The 26,931-nt window shown below is 40.2% G+C and overlaps 1 protein-coding gene across 9 annotated transcripts in view; it reads right to left on the reverse strand.

The window, feature by feature from the left end:
* LRRFIP1 (LRR binding FLII interacting protein 1) overlaps positions 1–26,931 on the reverse strand; it is a 112,398-nt gene that overhangs the window by 5,569 nt on the left and 79,898 nt on the right. For 5 of the 9 annotated variants that reach the window (XM_027678069.1, XM_027678068.1, XM_027678067.1 and 2 more), the window contains 9 exons: positions 19,436–19,468; positions 18,531–18,656; positions 17,901–17,972; positions 15,550–15,720; positions 14,525–14,617; positions 13,980–14,072; positions 12,769–12,861; positions 12,162–12,303; positions 7,039–10,537 (listed from right to left, as the gene is read on the reverse strand). In XM_027678069.1, the coding sequence (XP_027533870.1) occupies positions 8,427–10,537; positions 12,162–12,303; positions 12,769–12,861; positions 13,980–14,072; positions 14,525–14,617; positions 15,550–15,720; positions 17,901–17,972; positions 18,531–18,656; positions 19,436–19,468 (2,934 nt within the window). In that variant the 3' untranslated portion in view covers positions 7,039–8,426. Of the gene's footprint in view, positions 1–93; positions 199–858; positions 939–1,326; positions 1,445–2,359; positions 2,407–7,038; positions 10,538–12,161; positions 12,304–12,768; positions 12,862–13,979; positions 14,073–14,524; positions 14,618–15,549; positions 15,721–17,900; positions 17,973–18,530; positions 18,657–19,435; positions 19,469–26,931 lie in introns of those variants that run through there. The other 4 variants (XM_027678070.1, XM_027678071.1, XM_027678072.1 and 1 more) reach the window with 3 other exon arrangements.

Below are 26,931 nucleotides of genomic sequence, written 5' to 3' on the forward strand. Positions count from 1 at the left end.
CTGTTCCTCCTCTAAAACACACCAGGGGGGCAGGTCTCCTCCCACACAGAGCAGGCTGACTGCTGGCCTGTGACAGCCTGCAGTTGGAGTTACCTCTCTCTGTAGTTTGCGTTTCTCTGCTTTCAGTTCGTCTTCTACTCTTTCAGCATTTTCAGCAGCAGTTTTGTATCGGGCTACCTGACCTTCCAGTCGTATTACCTAAGGTGGAGGCAAAGTTTCTGAATTAAAAGCTGTACCAAGAAGTTACTCTGAAGGTTTACTCTCCCACTAGTACTCAAGGAATAACCAGAGAGATGCTCACTCCTCATTAACAAAATAAGGCATATTTTCAGAAAAAAAAAATATACCAAGGAAGTGTGGCAACAGTAACCTACTCCAGACCTTTTACACATATCCATATTTAATATGCTTCCAGCAACAAAAAATACAGTCCATTGACTAAAATTCTCTTTGCAAGAGCATCACTGATGTACTCTGGACAAGAGCAAACAATCAAAATTGAACAGCTGTGTATAAAATCCATACATATAAAATCCATACATATACATCATATGCCAGGAGCCATTTAAGACTTGTCAATAGCTGGGCATAAGGAGTGTTCTGCAGAGTTCAGCAAGTGCTCTCAATATACCTTTGGCTTTCAGTGTTTTTCCTTCATTTCAGATGAATAATATATTCCCTCTTTCCCAAACATAAATGAAAGCATTTCAGTCCTAGTAGCCCTAATGCTCCAACACTCCTGTTTCTTATTTGAGGGGAAAATCACAGTAATCATAATTTCATTTATCATATAACAAAATACACTTTCTCTTTGCATTCTCGCCGTGCCTAAACAAACAGAACAAGCCAAAAACTTACATTTTGCTCCAATGCTGTTATCTCTTGCTCAGACTTTGCTAGTTTAAATTTGAGATCACTGATCTGACGGTTGGCATCTCCTAAAAGAATTGCAGATTTATCAGAGATGTCAGAACAAGTGTTAGCAGTTTCTAACAAGTCTGTCATAAAATTTCCATGTATCAGGGATCTGCAGCAGTAGAGTAGTTCTCTGTCAAAAAGTGCCCAGCTATAGATAGGCACTATTCCCATTCTTGCCTGATTCCCTTACGACCACTCTGAAAGCGGAATTATCCTGAATTCACCCCAGCTCTCCCGAGGAGCAATAATACAGATTCCCAACTGCAATCTTATTCCAACAAAGGCTCCTAATTCCCTCACCTCTATAGAGGTGCATAGAACTGAGGGCTCGCTCTTATTCATGTGGTTATACATTTTCTCACCCGCATGCAGGGCACAAAATTCCCTTAAAATCAAAATGCAGCTCACTTTGGAGATCAATCATGTGCATATCTGTCCCGTTTTCCAGAACTTCATCTTCTGACTGTGTGTTATCAATCTTGCCATTCTTTTGCTTTTCTTCCAGTTGTCCCTTTAATTTTTTAATCTGAAGAACACAAAATAGATATTAAAATCACTGAGAAATACTGTGGCTCAGTACTCAAAATCACTCAAGTATTATAAAACAAATTATATATTTTTAAGCCTAAATTCCAGAAAATCTTTTATTACAAAATAATGTCCTAGAAATTCTTTTGGCAAATGACTCATCATATTTTACACATCAGTGCTTATGTATAAATTCAGGACCAAACACAATGAGTGGAAGAAGGCTGTTTTACTAGAAAAGGCATAAATGTTCTGCAGGCACATTCATGTAAAACATTCTTAAAAACTCCCAAAACTGTGTTTGGGTGTGTGCAAGTCTCAAGGTCAACGATCTAAAGCATAAATGAAAGCACAGAGTGACCTGCAGAGAAACAGATCAGCTCAAGTTTTCTGAATAAACTTTATATCCTCCATGGAATATCATGGAACCAGCAAAAATCACTTTAATTGCTATTTACCCATCTACAGCAATTCTTCCACCATTTCTTTCTGAAATGGCCCATTACCCACAGACCCAGCAATGCGGAGGGCTGACTCTTGGAAGTAAAATTTGCTGAGCCATGCTTGTTTTACCCTTGGGCTTGGCCAATGTGAAGTACTATTTTTCAGGAATAATCCTGGAGGAGGAGTTTTAGGTGACTGAGGACACTGAACGTGACAGGTTAGCAGTGTGGAAGGGGCACACTGGGTGGCATTGCTCTTCCCATGTATCCTGAACTAATGTGCAGGAGAAATGTTTCAGAGGAAGAATTAAGTGGCCAGCAAGGCAGCAAGCGCCCAGCAAGAGCAACCAACACATGTTCTGCGAGGCAGCAGCGCTGCTGCCCTACACCTTGCCTTGGGGCTATTTTCTTAATTCCCATTATTCTTATTAAAGATTTTGTAAATAGCATTTCCCTTTCCCTGTGATTACCTGGTCTAGGAGGGATTCTCGTTCATCAATGAGCCTTTTCAGCCTGTCTGAAAGATAAGAGTGAAGGTTCAGTGCTGACGTGATCGCGCGGCACGTTCCGGAGCGCATCTGATACATGTGATGAACCGTTAAGGTTAGTGAAACTACTGGTGGAGGGAGTTATGCACGTACCACAGGAAATGAGGCCACAGACAGGGCTGGGAAGGGGCTGCAGCCAGGGGAGGTTATGTCATTCTCACAGAACATGCTTGTCACGGCAGTAGCTGCATGCAAAGAGGCTAATCTTCTACGTTAGGTTAGCATGCAAGAACTCTAGGGTCAAACACAACTGCAACACAAAATCTCGCAAATCTTTACAGTTTAGCACAATGAAAATACTGTAAAAACCTATAATCATAGCTAAGCATGTTCCCAGCACTTTAAATCTTCCCTTCTTTTACATGGCAATGGCATTTTGTCTCCAATATTATGACCAGAAAAACATTTGCCCATCAAATTATTTGTGTTTTGAATGCAGCAGTCTGGTAAAACCTTCTCTTTTCTTCACAGTCAGTTCTCCATGTCAGACATCAAGAGGCCATGGGCAATCTGGGCCAGCTGTTGTGCTACACTTGCACTTGGAAGTGCTACAGGTCAGCACATGGATATGTGTGGCTTTCATTAATGAAAGACTGAGACAACTGGAAAAAAGAACTACAAATTAAGCAACCAAATTGCTCGTGTTTTTTCCTTCCCTGTTAAGGAGTGCAAAACATGAAAACATTTTATCAGGTACTCACACATTCTCTTATCACTAAAATTATCTCATTAATTAACAACCTCTGTTCAGGTACACCTCAAGCAGAAGTGCACTGGAACATAGCACTCAAATGCACTTCTTAGAAGAGGCTCTATTGACCTCAGCCAAGTCGTAGTCCCCAAGTCTGACGTGGGTGTTTACTGCAGGTTTATTTAGCCTGCCTCCCTTGCCAGCAGGCAGCCACCAGGGCAGAACTCAGAGTGTTCAGAGCTCAGCTCCACAGCTAAGGTCCTAAATGGTTAAAATCCAAAGGTCACTCAAGAAAAAGGTCTTTTTGTAAACTTAAGGAAAGCAATTGACAAATCACAGGTAAGAGCCTGGTGGGCTTTTACCAGGTAAATTCTGTTGATGGAGTGACTTGAATGTTTTTGAAGAGCTTTAAAAATGCCAGTCCTCCTTTGTCCTTAAATCCTGAACAGGCCAAAGTCTTGTGGTTCTTGTGGTTCTCCCTTTTTTCTTGTTAGCACACGCAGTTAAAGGGAATAAAGAGTCTGCATTTAATCAAATCATGGGGAAAACTGGTTTTCAAATGAAAGTCCCTCTGTGCAGCAGACATATACAGTCCATTAGCTAGCAATAATGTGGTATGTCATTCCCCTCCTGGCTATACAAATTCCCATACACCAGCAGTCATACCAGAGCATGGAATAAAACCTTTACCTTGGCTTCTGATGCAATACCCCAATACAGATCTTAACGTGACATCCCAGTGTAGCTATTCTATGCCATCATTTTAATCCTTCTCAAGTCCTATCTTTTTCTTTTTACTCAACTGTTACATCTGAGCATTTCTATGGAAAAACAAAACCAACAGAAACCTTACATTTTCATAAACTATCAAGAGTAATCAAAATTTACAGGTATAAACCTCTTCAAAATAATACTTTCACAGATCTATATGGGAAGGAAAGGAAACTTACAGAAATTCTGTAAAAGATGAAAGATAAAGAAAAATAAAGGACAATGAAGAAAACAAGGAGAGCAAACAGTTAAAGACAGCTTGAAGATACTAGGAGATAGTTTTGGGAGTCACAGGTCAGCAAAGATTGAGAAATGGAGTTCTAAGGACTGGAAGGAGAACAACGACTGAGGCAGCAGGAAACCTCTGGGCCACTAGAAAATTAGCCCAAACTTACTGACTCTAAAGGAGACAAGTAATCCACCTTGATTCTGAAAATAATTTAGTTGTAACTTTCATTAACACAACCACTGCTGTGGGGTGAAACACATCTGCCTGAAGAAAGGACATCTCCTCCAGCTTCCAGGAAGGAAGCATATCAGCTTCCCCCAAGCCCTTTCCCTGCAAAACGGATGTTAGCACTTTGGGATGAACCTTCAAATCCAATCTCACCATCAGTCCTCTCTTCCTCATTATGGACAACTGTGCACCCCTCTGGGACATGCTGGCAGCAGGATTTACAGGACCAGGGAGAAAATTAGTTTGGAAAATTGCTTTTTATGTAGGAAGGTTTTCTACCCATAGAGATGAAGGTCTTTGAGATTTCACTTATCTTTTAAGCCCCCACACTAACACAGAAAACTTCCTTTATCTTTGCTATCTCTGCAGTCACCTTAATTTTGCATTTAGGAGACATTTTTCCAACAAATCAAGGATCTGAGGACTTTCAGAACAGGTGAGCAGGAAAGAGCAATTACCTGAATTAGGACACTGAAGCAGCTAATTGAAATTCTTATCTGTAACAGTCATTATCCTTATTTCACATACAAAGATACTACAGTGAATAATTAGAATGTGACATTAACCTCACTTCACTTTGGAAAACATGATTCCCAGGATACTCACTGCACCAGTTCATGGCTTTCACACACAAAGGAGGTTAACAGAGGACTGAAGGAGGAACAGGGCCTGTGAGGGAGCAGGACACAGGGGCATGATGGTGACCAGTGTCTTCTGCTATGGTTGGCACCATTGACCAAACATCCCCAAATCAGCCACAGATCCTCCACGGCTCTTCCCACTTGGAGGGATGGGATGGGATGGGATGGGATGGGATGGGATGGGATGGGATGGGATGGGATGGGATGGAGCTTCCCATGGGATGGGAAGGAGCTGTTTTTATCTGCACGACTTACATGATGTGTGGCTCAGAAAGTAATTAGTCATTATGCAAATAAAAGGATAAATTCTACTTGGAGAATGGAAAGACATCCCATGAAATCACAGCAGCAGCCCCAAGCAGCTGTTTCCAACAGCCTGCAAGAATATGACTCTGGGATCATTAGCAGATTAGATAATCTGCTTACCAGATCTGTCCATTTATTTGGATCATGAGAAAACAATATAAAATATTGAGAAATGCCTTCCTATCTTTCTCAGAAGAGGGATACTGTTGGGGACAGCACAGGATTTGGAAAACACCAGCTCGCAATACTGATTTTGAAGGGAACAGGAGGACTGTTCTTTTCTGTAGTAAAGGAAATATTGACAAAGATCTTTTCACTATTTTTGTTTCCTTTTTCATCAGGTACTTTTCTTCAGCTATTGCTTTTGAAAGCATTTCAGGCTAGCTCTGAATGTGCAGTTATGCACAAACCTGGGCTACAGGCTACACGTGGCACTGGGTGTTGAACAGAAAACCCAGCAAGCATTTGGGGCTATTCTGAAAGACAAAAGTCTCATCCTTGGGTCACATACTCATATTTGAAAGTCAAAACCACCAAAGAAAGTGACAAGCCACGTGTTTTCTTCTATCTGTTACCTGTTGCAGGGGAAATGCCAAAAACTGTTTTCAATTGTGTAACTTCACAAGAGATGCATTTTCTAGGTAATTCCTCCTGAGACACTGCCTCCTCTCCCTCTCTAATGGCACACATTTCACTCAATGCTGGCTGACATAAAATGCTGAAATTATTAAGTTTTGAATATAACATCTAGTAGTTCCCTTTACCATCAAGGTAATTTACCTGGGACACCTCCTCCCCTCCCTCGATGTGCAAATACTCAAGCAAAACCAAAGAGGTAAAAGAATACCGTGACCTTCTCTTCCACGGTACTTGCCCAATTCCAGACGTCAGGGACCAGGTGCCAACAGAAGTAACAAGCAGTCAGTGTTCCAGGATGGATTTCTGGCACATCAGCTACTCTGCACTGCCTGTCCATGTTCTTGCTCCTGCCCTATTTACACTGAGAGTGCGATAAAAGCTGGTATGTGGACAGGCAAGACTGGAGTTGTTTCTCCGTCTGTGACCTGGCTTTAAAAAGGAATTATCTTACAGATGCTTTGTTTTATGAAGTTAAAAAACTAGTTAAAAATCAGCTCATCAGTGATTCCCTCAGCCACCCAGATGCCTTTCGATTAGAAATGAACTCGGATAAAAAATCCAGGAAATACTGGCATGTGGCTAATTTAACTCAGATAGATCCATCCACATGTACAGGTGAAGCCTGGGAAGCACATTTAATGATGTATTTAAATGTATTTAACATTTAAAAAACACTTTCAGCATTAAACCAGATATTACTGTTGAGAGTATAGCAGAGCCAGATCTTTAAATAAACACTGCTACATGTTAATAAGAAATGCTCTTAAGATCTATGACTTTTTGGATTAGCATTTAGTGTAAACCCTTTAAGAACAACTGCTGATACTTACAGAAACCATGGTGGATCTGCTGTAAGGTGGAGAGAAGCCATATGAAAGGAGTTACAGGGTTACAGACCTGTTAGAGGTTTACAGTTAAGGGTGCCATCATATATTCAAGGTCCTCAAACCCCGAGGCTGCCCCGTCCTAGGAAGATCGCTCTTCCAGCTACGTAGCACAACGCAATAAACTGAACAAAGCTGCAGAAAAATGTGTTTGAAATTATACAGATTTAAATAACTATTTATGCAGGTTTAGAAACAGTGCTCTGGACAGGTAATTTAAAGTATAAAATATGTTTATTTAAATTATATACAGCAGCACATTTTGATATACATCTTGAAATTTTGCATTCTGTCTGTACTCTATCAGCTTTGTAACATCAATACAAACACAGCCTTCCATAGCCCCCACCCCCCTCAATTTGCATTTTCTTGTGACGCTCATTGCTTAAAACAACTTTAAATGAATATTTATGTATGCAAAACATGCTCTTCCTCCCAAGCACTAGCAAAGATGCAAGAAGAAATACAGCAACGGAGTCCAAGTGTCTAATTTATGCCAAGAATTCAAAGCAATCCAGCTTTTCCAAAAAGCACAGGGGCTAGTACACAGAACAACAGTCATCTTTGGTCTGATACCCAATAAGAGTTAAGACATGCAAACTTATCTTCTTTCCAGAACGGAGGAGGTAAGATTGTTTCAGAGATAAAAACATTCTTTCAGAATCATAATTAGCAAAAAATATAATGCAGTAAGCAAATGCAATTTTGAACAAAAATCTTCTTGGAAAAATAGATATTTTATACATTCATATCTAGACAGTACTTAAGAGCAGACCTAAGCACACATTACAGTGTGTATTGACACTTTCTCTGGAAAAAATAAAAAACCCATGTGAGACATGGTGTGAAAGGCCTATTGTGGTGCAAAGTGCCTAGATGAAGTAAACATGTATATATTTTTTGCTTTCAGCAAACTAAGACCTGTATCTTGCACTTTCTTCAAACTGTATATTGTTCTTCCAAAGTGCTTAGACTAAGCAGATTCACAGTGATCCTACTATATTTTGGAATGTGACCATATTAGAAATACACACAAAGTGGAATGAAAATATCTTTTTTTTTTCCATATTAAAAAAAATAAGATTGGTTCATAGATTTTAATCATTCTGAAAGAAGTTTCAACATCAGTGTGGCTGATCTGATGAGTTCCTTCATTAAGTGTTAATGTACTTACTGCAGATCTAAGAAGAAGTAAGCATGTGCATAAGTTCACAAAGGTCCAATGCACATATGTGCATTCAGGACATCTGTCATCTAGCCTAGAATAAAAAAAATGCCTACAGAAATTCCTCAGTAGCAGTTATCCACACTAGAGGTATGATAGTCTGCATGGTCAATTTGTGAAGCTCATTTGGTGATAAACTTTTAACCTGAGACACAGCAAAACAAAACCCACTCATGACTTCTTGTGGCCAGGTATGTCAGCGGATAACTTAATACTTGCATCACTACCACGTACATACATTGCATTATGATGAGTTACCTATAAAGAAAAAGCTGTAAGAGTATTCCTAGGGTCTGGTGTCTTGTGCAAAGTGCATGTTTCTGTCCTGGGACTGGTCACATGGCATGTAACTTGTGCAGGCTTGAGATCCTGAACTTAGGATATTGTACAGTCATCTCTGGATCTACCTCTGCCTTTTCTACTACCCTGCAAATCCTCCTTGCTTTCAGCCCTGTTAATGAAAGCACTTTCCAAATCCTGTTCCAAAACACTTTCATCCTGTATTTTTTCCACTGAATTAGAATCTGATGCTTTGATTTCATCTTCCATCACATCAGCCTTCTCATCAGCATTCCACACTGCTTCCCCTTGCAAGCACCCTGTTTCTTCAGGCTCATCTTGTTTATGCTGCAAGTTGTCGTCTTTGGTCAAGGCATCTTTGGTTCCCATTTTGTCTGTTCCCTCTCCAGCTTTGTCTGTGTGGGCAGTTCTTCCAACAGCACCATTTGCTCCATCACCCTCTTCTTTCTCTGCTTGAGTTTTCTCTCCATCACATTTTTCATCAGATTCTAGTATTTGATTTGACTCTTCATCAAAATCAAATGCATCGCCGTCATCTTCCAGGCTTTCCTCTGCTTGATCCTCCAATTCAACTTGTTCACTAACTTCTTCATCCTGCTCAGCTTTCTGTGCCAGGGAATTATTTGCACCTTCCTCAGAAGCAAGTTCCCCACCATGGTGGTCTGCAAGCTCTAATTCTTGCTCATTTTCTTTCAGTGTGTCTTTATCAGCTTTGTCTTCATTAGTTACACTAACACCTACACTTGACTCCTCTTTAGATTCATCTTTCTCTTGTTTGACCACCTTCTGCACTTCACCTTCTAAAGGAATACTTTTCTCTGCTTCTGTACTACCTGCTGTTTCTTCACTACACTGAACTGTTTGAACTTCTACCTCTGGCTTTAAATCTTCTACCCATTCTGTCCTACTTTCCTTTCCTTTCCCAGATTCATCCCCTGTTTCCAATTCTGACTCCTTAATTTTATCATCTGAAAGACTTGGGTCTAAACTGGTTTCCTGAGCCGTCACCTCTTTCACAACATCGGTGCCTGGCTGTGCCTGCTGCAGCACACTTCCTTCTACCTCAGGAATACAACCCTCTGCCTCCACAGATGGCTTATCTTGCTCCCCTGTTTCTGCAGAACCGGAACACTTCTTCAGCTCTTCCACAGTTTCTTCCTCCTGTCTGTCCTTCTCAGGTGTAGCATTTTCAAGTTCAGTTTTATCTTGCGTACTTTGTTCCTCTGATGATGCTAATGAACTGTCCCCTGATGAAACTGTCTGGGTGAATGCCTGATGTCCTCCACATTCCTTTTCAAGTAACTCTGCTGAGACACCCCTTTCACAGGACTCCATCCCCTCCACACCCACAGACTCAGTTTCCCTTAGCTGACCCTCAACTGCATTCCCAACCTCATTTTCTTCTTCAGCCCTATCCCCTCCTGTTTCATCAGTTCTTCCATCGGTGCAGTCTTTGCTTTCAACAAGCTTTTCCTCCAAGACATTTGTAACCTTGTTTTCAGCACTATCTTCTAAGTGCTGGAGTTCCTCTGGAGTGGAACTCTCCACACTTCCCTCTTCCCTAAGCAAGCCTCCCACTGCACCCTCTGGTAGCTCTGCCTGGTTAAAAACCAGCTCACTGCTCTCACTTGTACTGTTGGCTTCTTGATCCGCTTCATTATCACTTAGGTCATGGCTAGTTTTAAGATCCTCTTGTTCTTCCTGCTTGGGTGCATCTTCTCCCAGTTCCCGCTCTGTACCTAAGTCACAAAGCATTTCCTGAGAAGTCTCAGAAATCTGATGGCCTTGCAGAGAGCCCACCTCCGAGTTCTCGTCTGTCCCTGCACTCGAGTCACGGTGTTCAGCCTCCGTGCTATCAGGCTGCTGGGCCACTGTGCCTGTGGACTCTGTCACCTTTCTCAGATCATCTGTGTTACTACCATTGTTGGAAGAAGTGCTCCCTGACACAGGTTCTGTAAGGCTTTGAGCTTGCTCTGCAAACCTACTATCTGGGAGCATCACTGTTGACAGGGCGTCACGTTCTTCAACCATTTTTTCTGCCTTTGCATTTTCAGCAGCATGCAATGTCTGTACTTCCTGCTCCTCAGACTCCTCTTTGTGTTCCTCATGCTCAGTATTCTGCATGATTTCTCTTTTCCCCACATCCTCCAAAATCTCATTTTTCATCTCCACTTCATTGGCTTTGCCTAAAAGACCATTGAGAAAGTTGAAGGGACCACACCACAGCACTTACCTCCCCCTTTAAAACCCGAAAGAGAGAATGAATCAAAGAACAGGTTAATAAGAGATCAGCTTTTGCCAATTACGTGAGGCAAAGCAGCAATTGAATTAGTAAGGGTCTGGAGTTTTTGATCAGTGAAACTCACCACCGCCCTCTCAAAGCAAGAAGTCTCTGGTGCTGGCTTGTGTTTTTGGAAAGGAAATTTATGCTCTTGGCTGTGTGAATTACAGCTTTCGTTGAGGAGGACAACTGTTTGAAGCAGTGCAATTTAACAGCAATACTTGCAGATGTACCTTTAAAGATTGTATTTCCTCAGCAACATTCTCTACAACTTCAGTCCTGACACCCCTCTATGCATGCAGGGGTCTGATGCCATTGCAATGAAGTAATGAAGGATTATTCAGTAATATTTTACTTTTAATACCACAAACAGGCATCATCATCAGTGTGCATGACAGACACTGAATGTAAATCTGATTGGCAAGCAAATGGTTTGGCTGTTCAGCACTCCCAACACAGAGCAGAGCTCAGGTACTCCGTGCCCCTTACAGCCACTCAAAGGGATGGGGACTTCTGTGGTTTTTTGAAAGGTGTGTTACTTTTTTTTTGTTGTAACAATTTTTCTTCCAACTTATATTTGGAAGCAACAGGTATTAAAACAATAGTGTTTGTGGTTAGTTAGCTTTTGGGCCTATGCTGTACCTATTTCCAAAAAAACAAAATAACAGAATTAGGAGATATAGAAAACATACTGCATTTAAAAATACACTCTTACCTCGGTTTTTGGTGTTCCATATTGTTTCCATACAGAAAGCCAGTGAGGAAAAAGCAGCCAAAAGCTCAAAGCAAGAAAACTTGCACTTGGAACAGTTGGCTGCCTGATGCTATTTATGCATGTTCATTTAGAACAAAAAAACCCAACAAACCAAAAATATTACTTCCTTTCCTTACACTAGTATAATAGTTCTCTGAGTGGCCATTCATCACAACTGTGTAAGAAGATTTTTGCCAACCAGATTTCTCCTTCCTAATGCTATCCATGTCAATTATATTCTTTCAATTAAATGTTAATGTAACAAGCTAAAATGTTTAAGTATTAAATTAACTGCTCAATAGTACAGGATTACCAGGGACAAAGAATTAATCCTTTAGTATGGTGTAATAGTGCCCAGCACTGTTGTTCAAGCAGACACTTCCAGTTCACAGGGATATAAATGAACCAACATACAAGTTCTTTATAGAAAACTAAAATATTTTTGTTTCCTTATCAGAATTATTCTGGACAACTTTCAAATTCAGGGTTTAAATAGTAATGTGAATGGCTGCCACTTATCTGTAATGTACTGTTTGTATTCCCGTCCTTTGCCACCTTGGAAGGGAAATGAAGTTTGCCCTTGCTGGAAACTGCACAACATACTGGGAGTGATAATCAATATTAAGCAGAAAAATGCATAGGAAGTGATTTAACAAGTAGCATGCTGCGTGATGTGTTAATTGTCCCACTAACAAATGCCCAAATCCAAGCAAAGATGGATGAATGAATGAATGACAGACAGGCAGGAAGATCTGAAAGGACATACAGCACTTACCTAGCATCCCCTCCCCTCCTGTCTTTAATGCCTGAGTTGTGCCTGGAACAGTTCTGGAAGAATCCAAGTGTCCTTCGTTATCAAGAATGTCTGATGCCTCCCCATTGGTGGCTACATCAGAGTCAGGGATTATTCCATGTTTCTGTAGAGAAGGGAAAGCAATGCATTAGAGTCTGCTGCTCAGAAAGAGAGGAATTGTTAAGTGTTCTTGTCTGTGATACTCTGAATAAACAATTGCTTCAATCATTCCATTAAACATGGCTGGAAGTCAGGAAAGAGAACAGATATTGCAGTTCTCAGTTTAGCCATTCTGACAGGAAGCATGTGATCCCAGCTCTTTTTTTTTTAAACAAAAATCTGCAGCATAAAATGTTCCTCAGAGAAGCATCTCCTACAAAAGCAAGTCCTTTTAACTCTTGTCTACACTAAGAAGTCACAATCAATAGTAGGGGGAAGGACTTAATATAGAAAATTCCTGAAATAGCAACTTACAGGCAACATGAAAATCAAGTTATTGCTACTGAGCTAGATTTAAATTTTCTGCCAGAACGTACAGGAGAAAAAGGTCAGCAGTTGATTATAAATTTCTTTTTTTCCTCTTGCATACCTTCAGTTGCTCCTTCAGCACAAGCACTTCATCTCTAAGGTCATCCCGCTCACTCCTTATGGAATCAAAGAAATCTTTCTGCCTCTCTAGCGCCTGAGTTCCCGACAGAGACAGAGGCGAGAAGGTGTGAAGAAAGGAAGGTAGACAAGTAAAGGCCATGAAAAGCAAGTGCAAACAAGATTGAGTAGATTTAAGATATTCAGAGACTGATGGAAGGGGTACAGATGAAAAAAAGGTCAAGTTTACAGATTACAGGACTGAGTTTACACACAGAGAGATAAACTTCAAATCCAAGAAACGCAAAGCTTATTCAATAACCAGACATTCAGAGCCCAATCCTTCAGTAGGGATCCTTCAAATGAGGATCCACATGTTATTCTTGTCTGCTAGACAGGTTAATCCATAACCATATTACTTCAACATGCACACTGAACATATGTTAACAGAAGGGCATGGAAGCAGGCCCCCTGGATTTCAGGAGTCTTTTTATTCCATGGGTTACCATCATGGGTGCAGTACATTTCAATTAATTTAAAAGCTGCCACTATGTCATCCTTAGTCTGGGATGCACCATGTGCAAATGCATATTTTGCCACTAACCCCCCCAACATTTCTATATAAGCACAAATAGAACCATAAAAAAATTGGACCATTTTCAGTTTCAAGCTGATACGAATTATTGGACATCACAAGCACAGGCAAGCTGCCAGATTTCTTCCTCCTGTATTCAGAAAGTCTTTCACAGTGCTCAGTTGGAAAAGAAAGCCAGGCTGTTCTTTAAGAGTGGGTTTCCATGTGGCTTTGACAAGGGGTGGTGGGAAGGGATAAGAAGCATGGGAGACTTTCATCCCAGTAGCCTATAAATAGCTCTATTACCTCTTCATCCCACTCCAGTTTCTGCTCAGTCCGCAGATTAAATCTGAATAAGCAAAAATTCAATGCTGATGGAATTGCATTATAAATAGCACTTCCTTTCTCGATATGGCAAATGCAAATGGTGCAGCACAGCAAATAAACTACCCTTGGTCTGCAATCAGACCAGCTGCTAGATTTTTCTTGGATTTTATGACACTGGTCGAAGACAAAACTTGCTATTTGCTAGTCACACCAAGCAAAGGCACTAAGGAGGGTTTTATTCATGGGGTTTTACAGAAGCAGAATCAGGTGGAGAATGACACTCTGAAGACATTTCAGGAGTTGACAAGTCCTACCCCTATTTTTTTGTCTTTCCACTCTATTGTCTCCTGAAGGTCGGAAATTTCCCTGACATAGCTCTGCTGTTTCTGTTGCAGCTGTTGGATTTCCTGAGGGACAGGAGCAAAGCAAGAAGACAGAAAGCAGGTAACAGGTTAACAGAGAAGGTCAAGATTGCAGTGATGCCAAAGAAAGAAAAAAGTCAGGTGCTAAAGTAAAAAGAGTATCTACATGCACAGTTTCTGACATCTCAACTGAACCCGTGCTCCTGAAGACAATCTTATTATCCACAAGATGATTTAATACACAGTTCTGTTATTTTCCTCTGCATCTCCACAAAGAGCTGTCCAAAATATAATACTTGGGAAGAATAGGATAACATTTAGGAAAGTACTATTTCCATTAGTCAGCTCTGAACCTGTTTGGCCTGAAATACTAAAATTTCTTCAGGTGAGAAACTTGAGTAGGCAATAAAATTCTCCATGCCTCACCTTCTCTACTCCTAATGCTTACTGGAAATGTACCAAACAAAGAAGCCATTAAAAAAAAAAAAGTTACTTACTGCAAGCATTTCTTCCCTTTGCTTCAAAGCCTCTTTGATTTCCATGAACTGAAATTGCAATATGCTATGAGCATGCTTCTCCCTCTCAAATTCCTGCAAATAATGAAATATTCATGAAATTATTATTAATCAAAAATAGTTTCCCATAAAAAAGAGGGAAATAAGCCCAAACTCAAAGGAAATGCTTACTGCAACGTAATTCTTGAATACCCTCTAATCACAATCCCACAAGAGTACAATTTTTATCTTATTTGTCCTTTTTCCAAGACCAAATATAGAAGTGACGATCATCATTTAGCCCACTTCATAAGTTGAGCAGCAGCCTGGCAGTGAAGACCTTTTACACTCCAGTCCTACACACTGATAGGATGGGAATTTAACTCACTCTTTCCACACGACCACATACTAAAAGTTAACTGGACTTATTAAAATAAAAAGAAAAAAACCACACTGTATCTTCCAGGAACCCTGTTTTGAGGTGCGCTGTAGTCAAATGCCATAAGCTAAAACCAGCCAGTTCTGAAAAACTAACCCAAGCCCCAGTCTTATCATTTAACACCAAATCACTAGCTGTCAGATGCTGAATTCATGTAAAACTTAATTCAATACTTAACCATGGAGCTGCCTTAACTATCTGAACTGCACAACTCTCCCATGGCCTGTCTGGAGACACCTTTGTGTGTAACAGTGCTCCAGAAGTGCCTATAGACAAATCCCCTGAACTTACTTTAAAGATGGAATATAAAACAGAGATGTGATAATACCAATATGGCCATTACCATCTAAAACATTTCTTCCCTTTTTCATAAATTGCTTTATAAGACAGAAACTTAGGGAAAATTCCCATTTGTAGGACATAAGTACATAATATGCTGCTATTCCACTTGCCTTAACAGTAATTAAAAGAGTAACTTATTCAAAAACTTGAATAGTAATTTGGCTGCCTCCTCACAAAGGTCTCTGCCCACCTCCAAATCTTCCCCTGTTATTTACCATGCCATACATATATATATATATATACATACTTTACTTTTTTCTTCATATTGCCTCCTGGATTCTGCCAGTTGCTCTTCTAACTCTAGGAGTGCATCCTTCAGGGTGTCTACTTGGTACATGAAATTGGTTTTTTCATTGTCTAGTTGAGCATTTGACACCATAGCCTTTTTGTATTTCTCTTCAACTTCAGCTAGAGAGTCCTGAAAAGAATAACCAACCCCAGTCAGAGCCAGAAATAAAGGACACTTCGCCAGGCAAGACCTCCAATGAGAAAAATAAAGTACCAAAACACAAGCAAGCCAAGTCTGCCTATGGAAACCAGCACTAATTATGTACTGGATGCTTCCCAACTGTCCCAAGGTGAGGATAACCTCCTGTGTTCCCACTGCACTGGTGACTACAAGCAAGGAACCTTACCTCAGGACAGATAAAATCCTTCCTGTTCTGTGCTGCTTCAGCTTCTGCCTTCCTGGTTTTCTTCCTTCTCCCTCCTCCCCCTGCCCCTGCACATTGGCAGCTCAAAGCAGCTGCTGAAGATGACAAATTGGGATTTTTTTTTTAAAGGTAAACTGGCCTTGATTTAATATCACTTCAGAAGATCTGAGGCCTTAAATTAAGGCAGTTTAACAGCCACTTCACACTAATTTAAGGGATCCTTGCAGTGTGGGAACCCCTAAATATACTGACTCAGGCATTAGAATTAATTGTGAAAGAGAAAACTGCAGCTTTTGTGACCTGATGTATCATTTTTCATTAGGTTTCCCATATCACATCCCTTCTTTACAAATTTACTCTGTAAGATATAGTTCTCAGTATTTTGAAAACCCCTCCTTAACAGCCTGACCTGAATATAAGATACTGAGATATTTATAACAACAAATGAAGGTAAAATAAAGATTAGCACAATTTTCCATGTTGTGCAGACAAACTTTGCACTATTTGATTTTAATACTGAAATAGAAGAGTTACATAAACAAAACAGAGTAAATGTACAAACAAGGAGGACACACATGTCAACATTTTAGTTTACAGATCAAACAATTTCTCTTGGAACTTGTGTAATACTAATAATTTCAACTGAAGTACGGGTGAGTTTCATATACTTCCTTTTTCAGCCAGTAAGTGAAACTGAGGATGATAGTGGCAAAATCTGAATCATTTTAGTTTACATTTCTATTGAAAAATCAGGTGATTTGTCTCTCAGGACATGAATTTGTACAGTTCCAGATACTTTACTATGTTTAGGCGCACTTTCCACCCTGAGATGAGAAATACCAGGCACAGGAAACCCACCAGGATTTGAAAACTGTGGTAGGACCAAACCACATAAATGAGCTGGAAAGGAAGTATATGCAAGGAAAAAGTTAAGGAAGTTGCTGTTCCCACGCCTTTGGCATGCTACATTTTGGTTTCTGAGCATCAAGCAGTGCAGCTTAGGTACAAATCACCCCAAAAGACAGTCTAAGGGACAGGAATTGAAAAATTACCTACATTTTTTACACCATGTGATTATTTTGCTTACGCCAGCTACTCAGTGATCAGGGAAAAAAAGATTTTACAAAAAAAGGGCCAAAACCACTCCTCTTTCACTGTCAGCTCGCTTAAGATGGCAGCATCCTCACCTGTCACAGCACTGAGCCAATGATGCAACCAGCAATTAATGCTGATAAATGTTGCATTAGGTATCTATCTGCAAGACTGCCTTTTCCAAAAAACCCACAGCTCACATTGCTGCTCATTTATGAGGTGGGTCATACACAGATGTAGAAGTTAGTTGTTGCACCAAAATCTCTTTATGGCTTCATGGAAGTGGCAAGAGCTTCAGCATTCATTCTTCATGTAACAAGCTCTATTACATAGAGTTTTGTTAGAAGGATTATTTAAGGGTGTCTTCTAAATCAAAATGACAGAAAAGAAACCAAAAAAGAAACCAAAGAAAAGAAACCAAAATGACAGTCACAACCTCACACGACCTTAAAAAAATAAAAACATACAAGCTTTTAAACTCTGATTTTTAATTTTATTGTAGGACATGAGTTCTAGTTCATCTTCCAATATTGGGAGGTTTCTTGGATTAGGAGACTATTAAAAAAACCAACCCTAATAATTTTAATTTGCTAGTAAAATGGTTACCTCCTCAAACCAGCAAAGACAACATGCAATGGCAATCAGCAGACTTTCAGTTAACATTTGGAAGCATTTCTCACCACAATCAATCCAGGTCAGAACAGATACTTTTCCAGTTAATTAAACACTTTCCACACAGTTTCCAACCTCTCCAGAAGAACAGCATGCAAGGTCAGCTCTAGGGCTCACACTGGGGCTCTGAATGCTTAGCCAGGGTTAATGATCACACTCCCGGTCTGCAGCAAACCAGTACCTTCAATTCTTTCAGTCCCTGCATGTATTTGCCTTCTACATCCTGAATCTGGTCCTTTAACTCATAGATATCCTGAGGGAAATGGTGAGAAAGGTGAATGATGTCATGGAAACTAACAGGTAGAAGCACAGCTGGTTGGGACAAGCAAGTATTCAAAGTTCTTCTTTACGTATCTCTACCACACAGGTTAAGGGGTCTTGCCAGACAACCAGATTTATTGGTTAGAAGTTTATGATAATTCTGCTTTTCTTGACTGGAAAAAATGAAATCTTCAACGTTATGGACAAGACACAGACAGGTTCAAAGGCTCCAACCCCAGGCCCCAGCCCTTCTCTGCTCCTTTGTCACAGTCTCCCTCCTCTTCTCTCCAGTAAGTCCACTGCTTCTTGCATTATTTCCACCCTCCTATCAGTGGGCTTTATTGAGCCCATTCCCTATTTCAGGATCACGACCGGTCTCCTGCAACACACACCAGCTCCCCGCAGCACCTCTAACAAAGCTGATCGCTTCTCATTCACTGCACCCAATTCACTGCCAGAACTGCCAGGATGGGCAGACAAGCCAGTTTCTTCTTGGGAAGGGAGTCTGAAGGATATTTAATCCTTTATGCTGGTTTTAAGTATTTCTCACCTTGATTTCTCTAATAGATGCCTCTGTATCGGCTGAGATGGATGTGTCTCCACTGCCTCTCCGTGAAGAAGTCCCGCCCAGAGAAGCCAAGGTAGCTGCTGATAAACTTGAGACAGTACGTGCTCCCTACAGTCACACCCAGGTAAACATGGTTAGAATGTTTTTTGTCCCAGATATATTGTGAGTTTGTAGTTTTTTCTTTTTTTTTTTTTAATACACATATTACACCAACCCTTGCACTTCTAAATTATGCAGACTTGACTCAAATGTAATTTTCTAAGAAGGAAAAAAATCAAACTCAAGATTTAACAAGGGAAACTAATGAGAAAAGGCAGATCAGATGTATTTAAATACTACTGCAATAGGAGTTCGTATGATTTAGCTTCTAACTAATAATTCTTAATTAGACAAAGTCTCTAGGAGCTAATATCAACTTGCCAGACATTATTCAAAACTTGTAATAATACATTTTTAGGATGGTTTTGACAACTTCTCAAACTCCTTTCCTTTCATGGGTATTTATCTACTCTACAGCAGTAGCCACATGAACTGTTCTCCTGTATTGAGGGTTCTGCATTAAGCCGATTTCTCACTACTGCAGTAGCCTCCTCTTTTATTATTATGATTTATTTATTTTTACATAATACCATAATTAAGATCTAATAAATATTCATGTGGCTCAGCCTAAAGCAGTTTCAGCCAACTGCTGTGGAAGGTCAGCTACTTCACATCTGAGTGAGCAGAGGCTGAAAAGTTCAGCTTCAAAAATGTAGTAGTAGAAGGCTCCAGCAATTAAAATTTTTGCCCCATAATGGATTTTATAGATTTTTGTGCTCGTAACAAGTTCTACCTACCAAAAAGAATGAAGAAAGCACTATTGTCAGAATAATTAATCAGATCCTTACCTTCTCAAAGTCTTTTTCTGGCCTTTCTTCAATCTGTAAAAAACAAAGATTGAGAAGGATTCATTAATATAATAAATAAAGGATAACAGAAGGCAGTAATATACCAGAAAGAGAATTCTTAAAGCTGTAAAAGACTTCTCATTAGCAATTTCTACCCACTCAAAAAGCAGCCAGCTCGCTCAGAACAGCAGTGACCTGGCTGGTACCTCAGGGCACAAGGCTGGACAATCCACCTCCAATTTCTAGGCACCGTGTAATTAAGTGAAATATGCTTATTGATAAAAAACTACTTGGTCTATTAAATAAGGCAGAGGAATAAATTTTTCTATACATCACAATGTTTCAAACATGAAGATGACACACGATCTATGAGTTGGCAATGCAGGAGTACAAAGGTCTAGTTGGGAATGAAATCGAAGTTCCAGATGTCTTTCCCTGGACATATAAACACCTGTATGCAACTGCTGTCCTGACAAATGCAGCTGCTCCTATTTACTTTAGAACAATTTAAAAATATGCCTGAAATGAACCCCAAATAGTAATTTATTTAAAGAGAGAAGGGAAGTTTTTTTTTTTAATTGAAAGATCAACAGATTTCCAGACCAAGGCATCTTCTTAAAAGTTGCATTTTTTATGGACCTTAACTAAAAAAGGCTCCTCTGAAGCCTGCTACCTCATCCTCCCTGGCCCCAAAAAACAAGGTATCAAGTTAAGACTTGAAATCTACACCTTAAAAACCTTGGATAAATATTTCCCACTCAAGAAAAACACCAACTGCAACTTCAAGCAAAGATCCAAGACTACAAAACTGATCCTCAAGTCAAATATCATGAGATCAGCTCAAAGTCTAAATAAACAGCTCTTTTAGGGTTTCAGTACTGCACTGCAATTTACTAATTCAGAAGAGATCCTGCACTAAAACTAGTCTAGAAGAAACAAAACAAAATAGTATTTAGGAGTACAGAAAATTACCATGGATACAAACAGCTTAAATGTTTAAAAGAAAGTTAAAGAACAAGACCCACGTACAACACCAGCAGGAATTTTTTCCTTGATGGGAACCATCTTATCAACTTTTTCCTGTCCTGAAATGAAATGAAATATACCAAGAACTAAGTGTAAAAAGGACTGAATGAAATGAAAAGCTTAGCAGAACTCAAGAACTCCTGAACTTGTCAACTTCTTCTGGGAACGTTTCAGCATCAGAGTAAAGATGGTTTCCCAAAACAATCCTAGAAAACTAAGGGCTTCCCCAGAACAAGAGACTAAGAGCCAAAGCCAATAGTGTTTTTGAAATTACTGGAAAAATAATCAAGATAAACCCTATTCAGGGGAAGGCAGAAGACAGTTGTGGTTTAACCGGTAATTTCCATTGACAACACACTCAAAAACTACCTCTCCTTCCAATCAGTTCACAGGGAGGGTTTTATCTGAATTATATGAATTATATGAATTCAGAATAATATGGGGATGATCCAACTCATTATTTTTTTATATTATCCATGGTACCCTATTAAAAAAAATAATCTGAGAACTGAGAGGTACCTATTACAAATCAGCTTCTTACATCTCGTAGCATAAATGCCCTATGAATAAGCATTAAGAAAATTTAAGTCTGAGGCTTGGAAGTAAAATAAGCCAGACTTAAAGCTCTAGATCTAAACTTTGCAAAGACACTGAATACATAAAATACTTAGGAAAAAAACCCTCAAATCTCTGAATTTGGATGCAGTAAGAGAAGGTAACTAATGAAGGCAGATACTTCAGTTCAGACCCCATAAACAAGACGGACTGAATTGTGCAAACAGCCTTTTATTTTCATGACAGACAGCTCCAAGTGCTGGATTTGGCAGCCTTTTACCCTGGCCAAGCACTATGTGGTTGTTTATCAAGAGAGTTGTGGCAGTGTCAATACTGGCATGTGACAAAAGATTAGTGTGCACACACACACAAATTTACCTCCAGGAGTTTTTGTACAGCCTTTGCAAAATCTGGTTCAGGGCACAACTCAAAACATTTATTTTCCTTAAGCCATTTGCAGAATAGCCACTATTTTCTGAAATTATGTGCAATCTCAGTTTTTAGTAAAATAAAGAAGGGAGAAAATATTGATATTGTTTTAATGGTGCACCACCTGAGTCAAATAAAAGCCTCCATTTACAAAGGGGAAAATGTTGAAGACAACGTGGTGAGAGAAGTGACTACAGTGAATATTTGTACTCAGAGCACTCATAACCACACCTGTGAAGCCTGCTACACCTTTATTGCAAAACAATCTTAAATAATAGCTCTAATGGGGCATAATCTGTTATAATTAAAGCTATTAAGTAACATCTAAAATTGAGGTAGTTTGAAAAAACAAACCAGGAGATTTCGTTTTCCCTATTGATGCTCCTGCGCACATCCCTTTGGTGCCATGAATGGCATACTCAGAGCATTTTCCCTCAGAGCCAGTAATGACTACTACTAACATATTTAAATATTAACACTTAAAAAATGTAAAATGTCTTGAGAAATACCAGTTCCTCATTCCAAAATAATATCCTTATATTACAAAGATGCCTCCTGCTACACAAGACTTCTCTAAGCAAAAGGTCCGTCTGAAACAAGCAGCATTTAATTTTATGGTTACATGGCAGTGATACACCAAAACCGTCTTCTAGAAAGTCAGTAGATTAATATTTTATACAGCTTTCATTCTGCTCATGTTTAGATTAATGTATTCACAGTATCACTTCTTTAAAGAGATAATTTTGCTTTTCAACAGCAGTCAGCCACCAGAGGGAACTCCAGGTTTCCAGCCTTCATCCAGTCCCCCGCAAGCCCTTTGGCAGTTGATTCAGCAAGAAATCAGAGAAAGGTCAGGGAATAAATGTTTGGTTTTATTTGAAGTTGTTCAGAATTCTTGCCCAAAATACTTACCTTCTATTTTAGCATTCAATCAAGAACACTGCAATTATTAAACAGTTTGAAAATAACTTCTTCACTTTCAAAGCACAGCCCTTCAAAAAAACATTCTGGCTTTGGGACTTTTCCCACACACAAAGGACTGAAAGAATACTTACTAAAAAGGAGATTTAAAGAGGGATTCACCCAATGATACTTTACAGAACACTGTACCATTTTTCATTTGCACAAGGGTACGAGTCTGTCTCTGATCACAGATTATCTTCCTCTTCACCAACAACTCGGGCAATTTGTTCCTTATTGCGTAAAAAAGCAGGAAAAGGAAGTAATTTTCCGAGGAACTCCAGCACGCATATCTCTGTTTTGGCAAAGGGAATAGGTTGCTGTCTGCAAAATAAGTGCAATGGGATCAGAGTTCAGCCTCTTCTGACAGGGGTTTCGGAATAAATCCAGAGCCACATTACAAAAATGTCAGCAGTATCAGAGGCTTACTGCAGCTGGAAGTGTAACAGGAGCAAAATCATCCCACAAGCCTATATATGGATATAGTGCCTATTTTTCATAGATAATAAATACATTTTAGTACAATGTTTGAGAAAGTATTTCTCTGTACTCTGCAGTCAGCTAGTGGGTTAACCCTTGAAGCTCTTTGCCACCAGTGAGTGTCCAGGCCAAAATTAGAGTCCCTGCAGCACTATCAGAGAGCATCCAACAAAACAACTCTTAAATAAAGAGCTCTTAAAATCAACGGAAGGACCAGGATTAAGGCACAATTTCCAGCTTCCAGGCTCCTGAACAAGGCTAGAGAAGAAGGGAAATCTGGAACACTTGCTGACTGGTTGTGCTACATACCACTCTTGGGTATCAGAACAACTTCAGTGTGTTCAGTATGTTGCTGTCGCTGCTCAGCCCCATCTAAGATCCTGCACTTAGATCAACTTTCTCAGGAAAGCAAGGGGGTTTTTATGGTGACAAATCAAATTAAGTAATTTCCTGCTCTCTTAAAGTAGTACAGCACAGTTTGAAATGGAAATATAGTCAACAATGAAGAAAAATTTTTACAATAGGTAGTGCTGAACACAGGGATGGTACCTACAAAACCTGGAATTAAAAAAGACAAAAGAGGTACTGCAGGCAGTATAACCCCTCCTAAAATCCCCATCTTACCAGTCTGATCAGCTGGGCTGGGCCAGGCAGTAACACAGAGTCCCTGCGTGTTTTTCCAAGGAGAGCCACCTTAATACTAGCAATTAGCAACAAGCCTTTCAAAGTCAGCAGGGGAAATCCACTGCTGAAATTTTTCAGGTCTGAGGCTGGTTTGTGAGAAGAATCCTCACTCAGGAATGAGTGCTATGCCAAACGTCATTGCTTAAACAAACTTATCAGCCTCTGAAATGCAAGTCAGCACTGCAGCAAATCCTCACTCTGGAGGGGCCCAAAGCACATCCAGACTGTCAGAGGCCAGGCTTGGATAAACCTTCAGGTGTAGAGGAGGGAAGGCAAAACCTGATAAGTGCCTACATCAAAATTAAGTCTGTCACTGTCTCCATTTTATTTCTGGTGAGAACATGAGCTTCTTCCAGTAAACAAAGCTGTTCTCAACAACACACAATCAGTGTGACCTGAGCACTGTGTGTATGACCTGGACGTATGGACAGACTGGGGAACGAGATGCTGGAAAGCAGTGCCACAGGAAGGGATCTGGGGTCCTCACTGATGGCAAGCTGAATATGAGCCAGCAGTGCCCTGGCAGCCAGGAGGGACACCGGTGTCCTGAGGGGCGTCAGGCAAAGAAAGCATTGCCAGCCGGCCGAGGGAGGGGATTGTCTCGCTCTGCTCCAGGGCGGCCTCCCCTGGAATAGTGTGTGCAGTTCTGGGCACTGCAATATAACAAACATCTAAAGCTGTTAGAGAGCATTCAAAGGAGGGACATGAAGATGATGAAGGGTCTGGAGGGCCCATATGAGGAGCAGCTGAGGGCACTTGGCTTGTTCAGCCTGGAGAAGATGAGACTGAGGTCAGACCTCACCATGGTCTGCAGCTCCCATCTCTGTTCTCTGTGACCAGTGACAGGACTGGAGGAAATGGCTGGAGCTGAGTCAGGGGAGGCTTAGGCTGGATATCAGGAAGAGGTTCTTCCCCCAGAGGGTGACTGGGCATTGGAACAGGCTCCACAGGGCAGTGGTCACCGCCCCAGGGCTGCTAGAGCTCAAGAAGCATTTGGACAATGCTTTCAAGGACACGTTGGGACTGTTGGGGTGTCCTGTGCAGGGCCAGGAGTTGGACTCGATAATCCTTGTGAGTCCCTGCCAACTCAGGATATTCCATGATTCTACACACACTCACACTGCTGTCGGTACCAGCCCATCTGATGCCAACTGCTCGTGCCCACTGCCTGAGCCTCCACAGGAAGGGAGAGAGAGCCAGGATAAACCATCATCTTCTCAGGGTAGCAAAACGTGCCCTCTCCTATTATTTTGCCTGCCTTTGCCTGCCTTCAGATAAATACTCCTGCATTCTGAGTCTATTCAGCTTTCTAATTTTAAAAACCCCAAACTTCTACAATTCATACTAAAAACCCACCTCAGTCAAAACATGCTGATAGCTCAGGCACAAGATTTACCCCCATCTGTACAAAAGGACCTGCTGTTTGCTCTTGGTAGTCTTGAGATCTGTATTTTTTATAAGGATAATTCTTTAGTATTAAACAGCATATTTGCATAGCTGCAGTGACTGCAAGGACAGCAGATGATTACTCGTGGGGATAACAGGAAAAATGTTAAAGAAAAATAAACATAGAGCAAACTTCATGCAGATACAGTGAATTTGTAAAAATAACTACAAAGACAAATATTCACATGTTATGTTTGAGTACCTTCCTGCTTTTTCCTCTATTACCAACATGGTAACACAGAGAACACAAGCTGGCAAAGCTCTGCACAGCAGGAAAACTACTGTTTTGCTGAAATCTTAGTGAACAGTGACAGAAGGAGGAAACAAAATTCTGAGAAAAAAATTTAAGGGCTGCAGTGACTAGCTGTTGTATGCTTTAATTTAGAAAGGTCAATGGAATCATTCTCCATTCCCCATGTATAATTTCTCATGGTAGTTGGTAGGCTTGGGAACAGCTCAGTTTTAGTTTTCTGACTAATAATGCCCATAATCATAAGAAAATCATGTGTTAAGCATGCATGATCAGAGTACATGGATTTTGTAAACCGTCCCACTCTCAAGTGACACAAGCATGCTGGAAACAGCTTTTCAACCCAACAGATATTCCCCTTTTCCTTCTCCTCCACCAGCCATTTAAAAAGTAAACTTGGAATCGTATCTTTACGTGTGTAGATCCCAGAAAATGTATAAAGCAAAATCAAGAAACCATATCATTAAGGCAAGAAACAACTCGGTGTTTTGGTTTAGTGACATTGAAACAAAAAGTTCTAATGTTGACTAATGATATAAACAAAACCAGCCCTTTTTTTCCTCTCAGGTTATCACTGTCGTCCAAGGAGATCTTTATTCTTCCTTCAGGAATTGCCAGCAGCTGACATTTCAGGAGTGGAAGCCATGCACTGCTGAGCCTGCTGAGAAGACAGGGCTCTATCTCAGCATCTTTACTGCCAAGATCAAGTATACAACCGAAAACATTATCGAAATGCTTTGAAACCTCTGTTAGTAAAAGGCAAATGATTCCTCACTGTGAGTTCAGGTAAAACAACGTCTTTTTAATATGGGGGGGGGAAAGGGAAAATAATATTATTATCACAAGGTGCTGCTGTATTGACCCTGCGTAGTAATAAAGACTTTGAGGATCAACTAGACACACTACAGCATTAACTCTCAGCTCTTCTTCAAGGCCAAGGAGATAAGGGAAGCTCTTCACACCCTGCAGTAAACCACTAATTACAAAAAAAAAAAAGTAGTTTAAGAAGTGCCTATTGTCTCCCTCTAGAGAAGATTCAGCTTGGCACCTTGGTGCTGACACAGCAAACCATCCCCAGCCACTTGCATACCAACAGGCCAAAGTGTATGTAGAGAATTTAAATTTTAAAATAGAAAAGCTCTTGTGCAGCTCCCAGGAGAGGCAAACTGCATCCTGTGATTCCCATAAGCAACTTGCACAGATTACTTGGTTTGCATACAGAAAACACCTAATGGAAACCAATAACAGCATATGGGTACCCAGCTCCTTACCCTTAAAGAATTTTAATGGGATCTCTGTTTATTCTGATTAACTTTTGCTTTGGGGATAATTGAAATTCAGTTTGCAAAGCCATTTAAGAAGTATTACTAATGTAAGTTATATACTGCAAGAACTCATAGCTCAGGGACTCAGGTTCAGGGACTAATTGAAATACTGATTTATTTATAGCTCACCGGCTGCCATACATTATCTGATGAAAATAATTTTCTTTTTTAATTAATTTTTACCCTCATCTTTAAGAAACACCAATACTTCAGAGCACATAGCTTTGTTCTATCAGTATTCAAATGCAGACTACATTTGAAGGGACAACCAGCACAGAATTACAGACTGGTTTGAGTTGGAAGGGACCTTAAAGCTCAGCTCATTCCGGCCCCTGCCATGG

Source organism: Neopelma chrysocephalum, unplaced genomic scaffold, assembly GCF_003984885.1.
Source record: "Neopelma chrysocephalum unplaced genomic scaffold, ASM398488v2 Primary Assembly neopelma1_44, whole genome shotgun sequence".
NCBI lineage: Eukaryota > Metazoa > Chordata > Aves > Passeriformes > Pipridae > Neopelma > Neopelma chrysocephalum.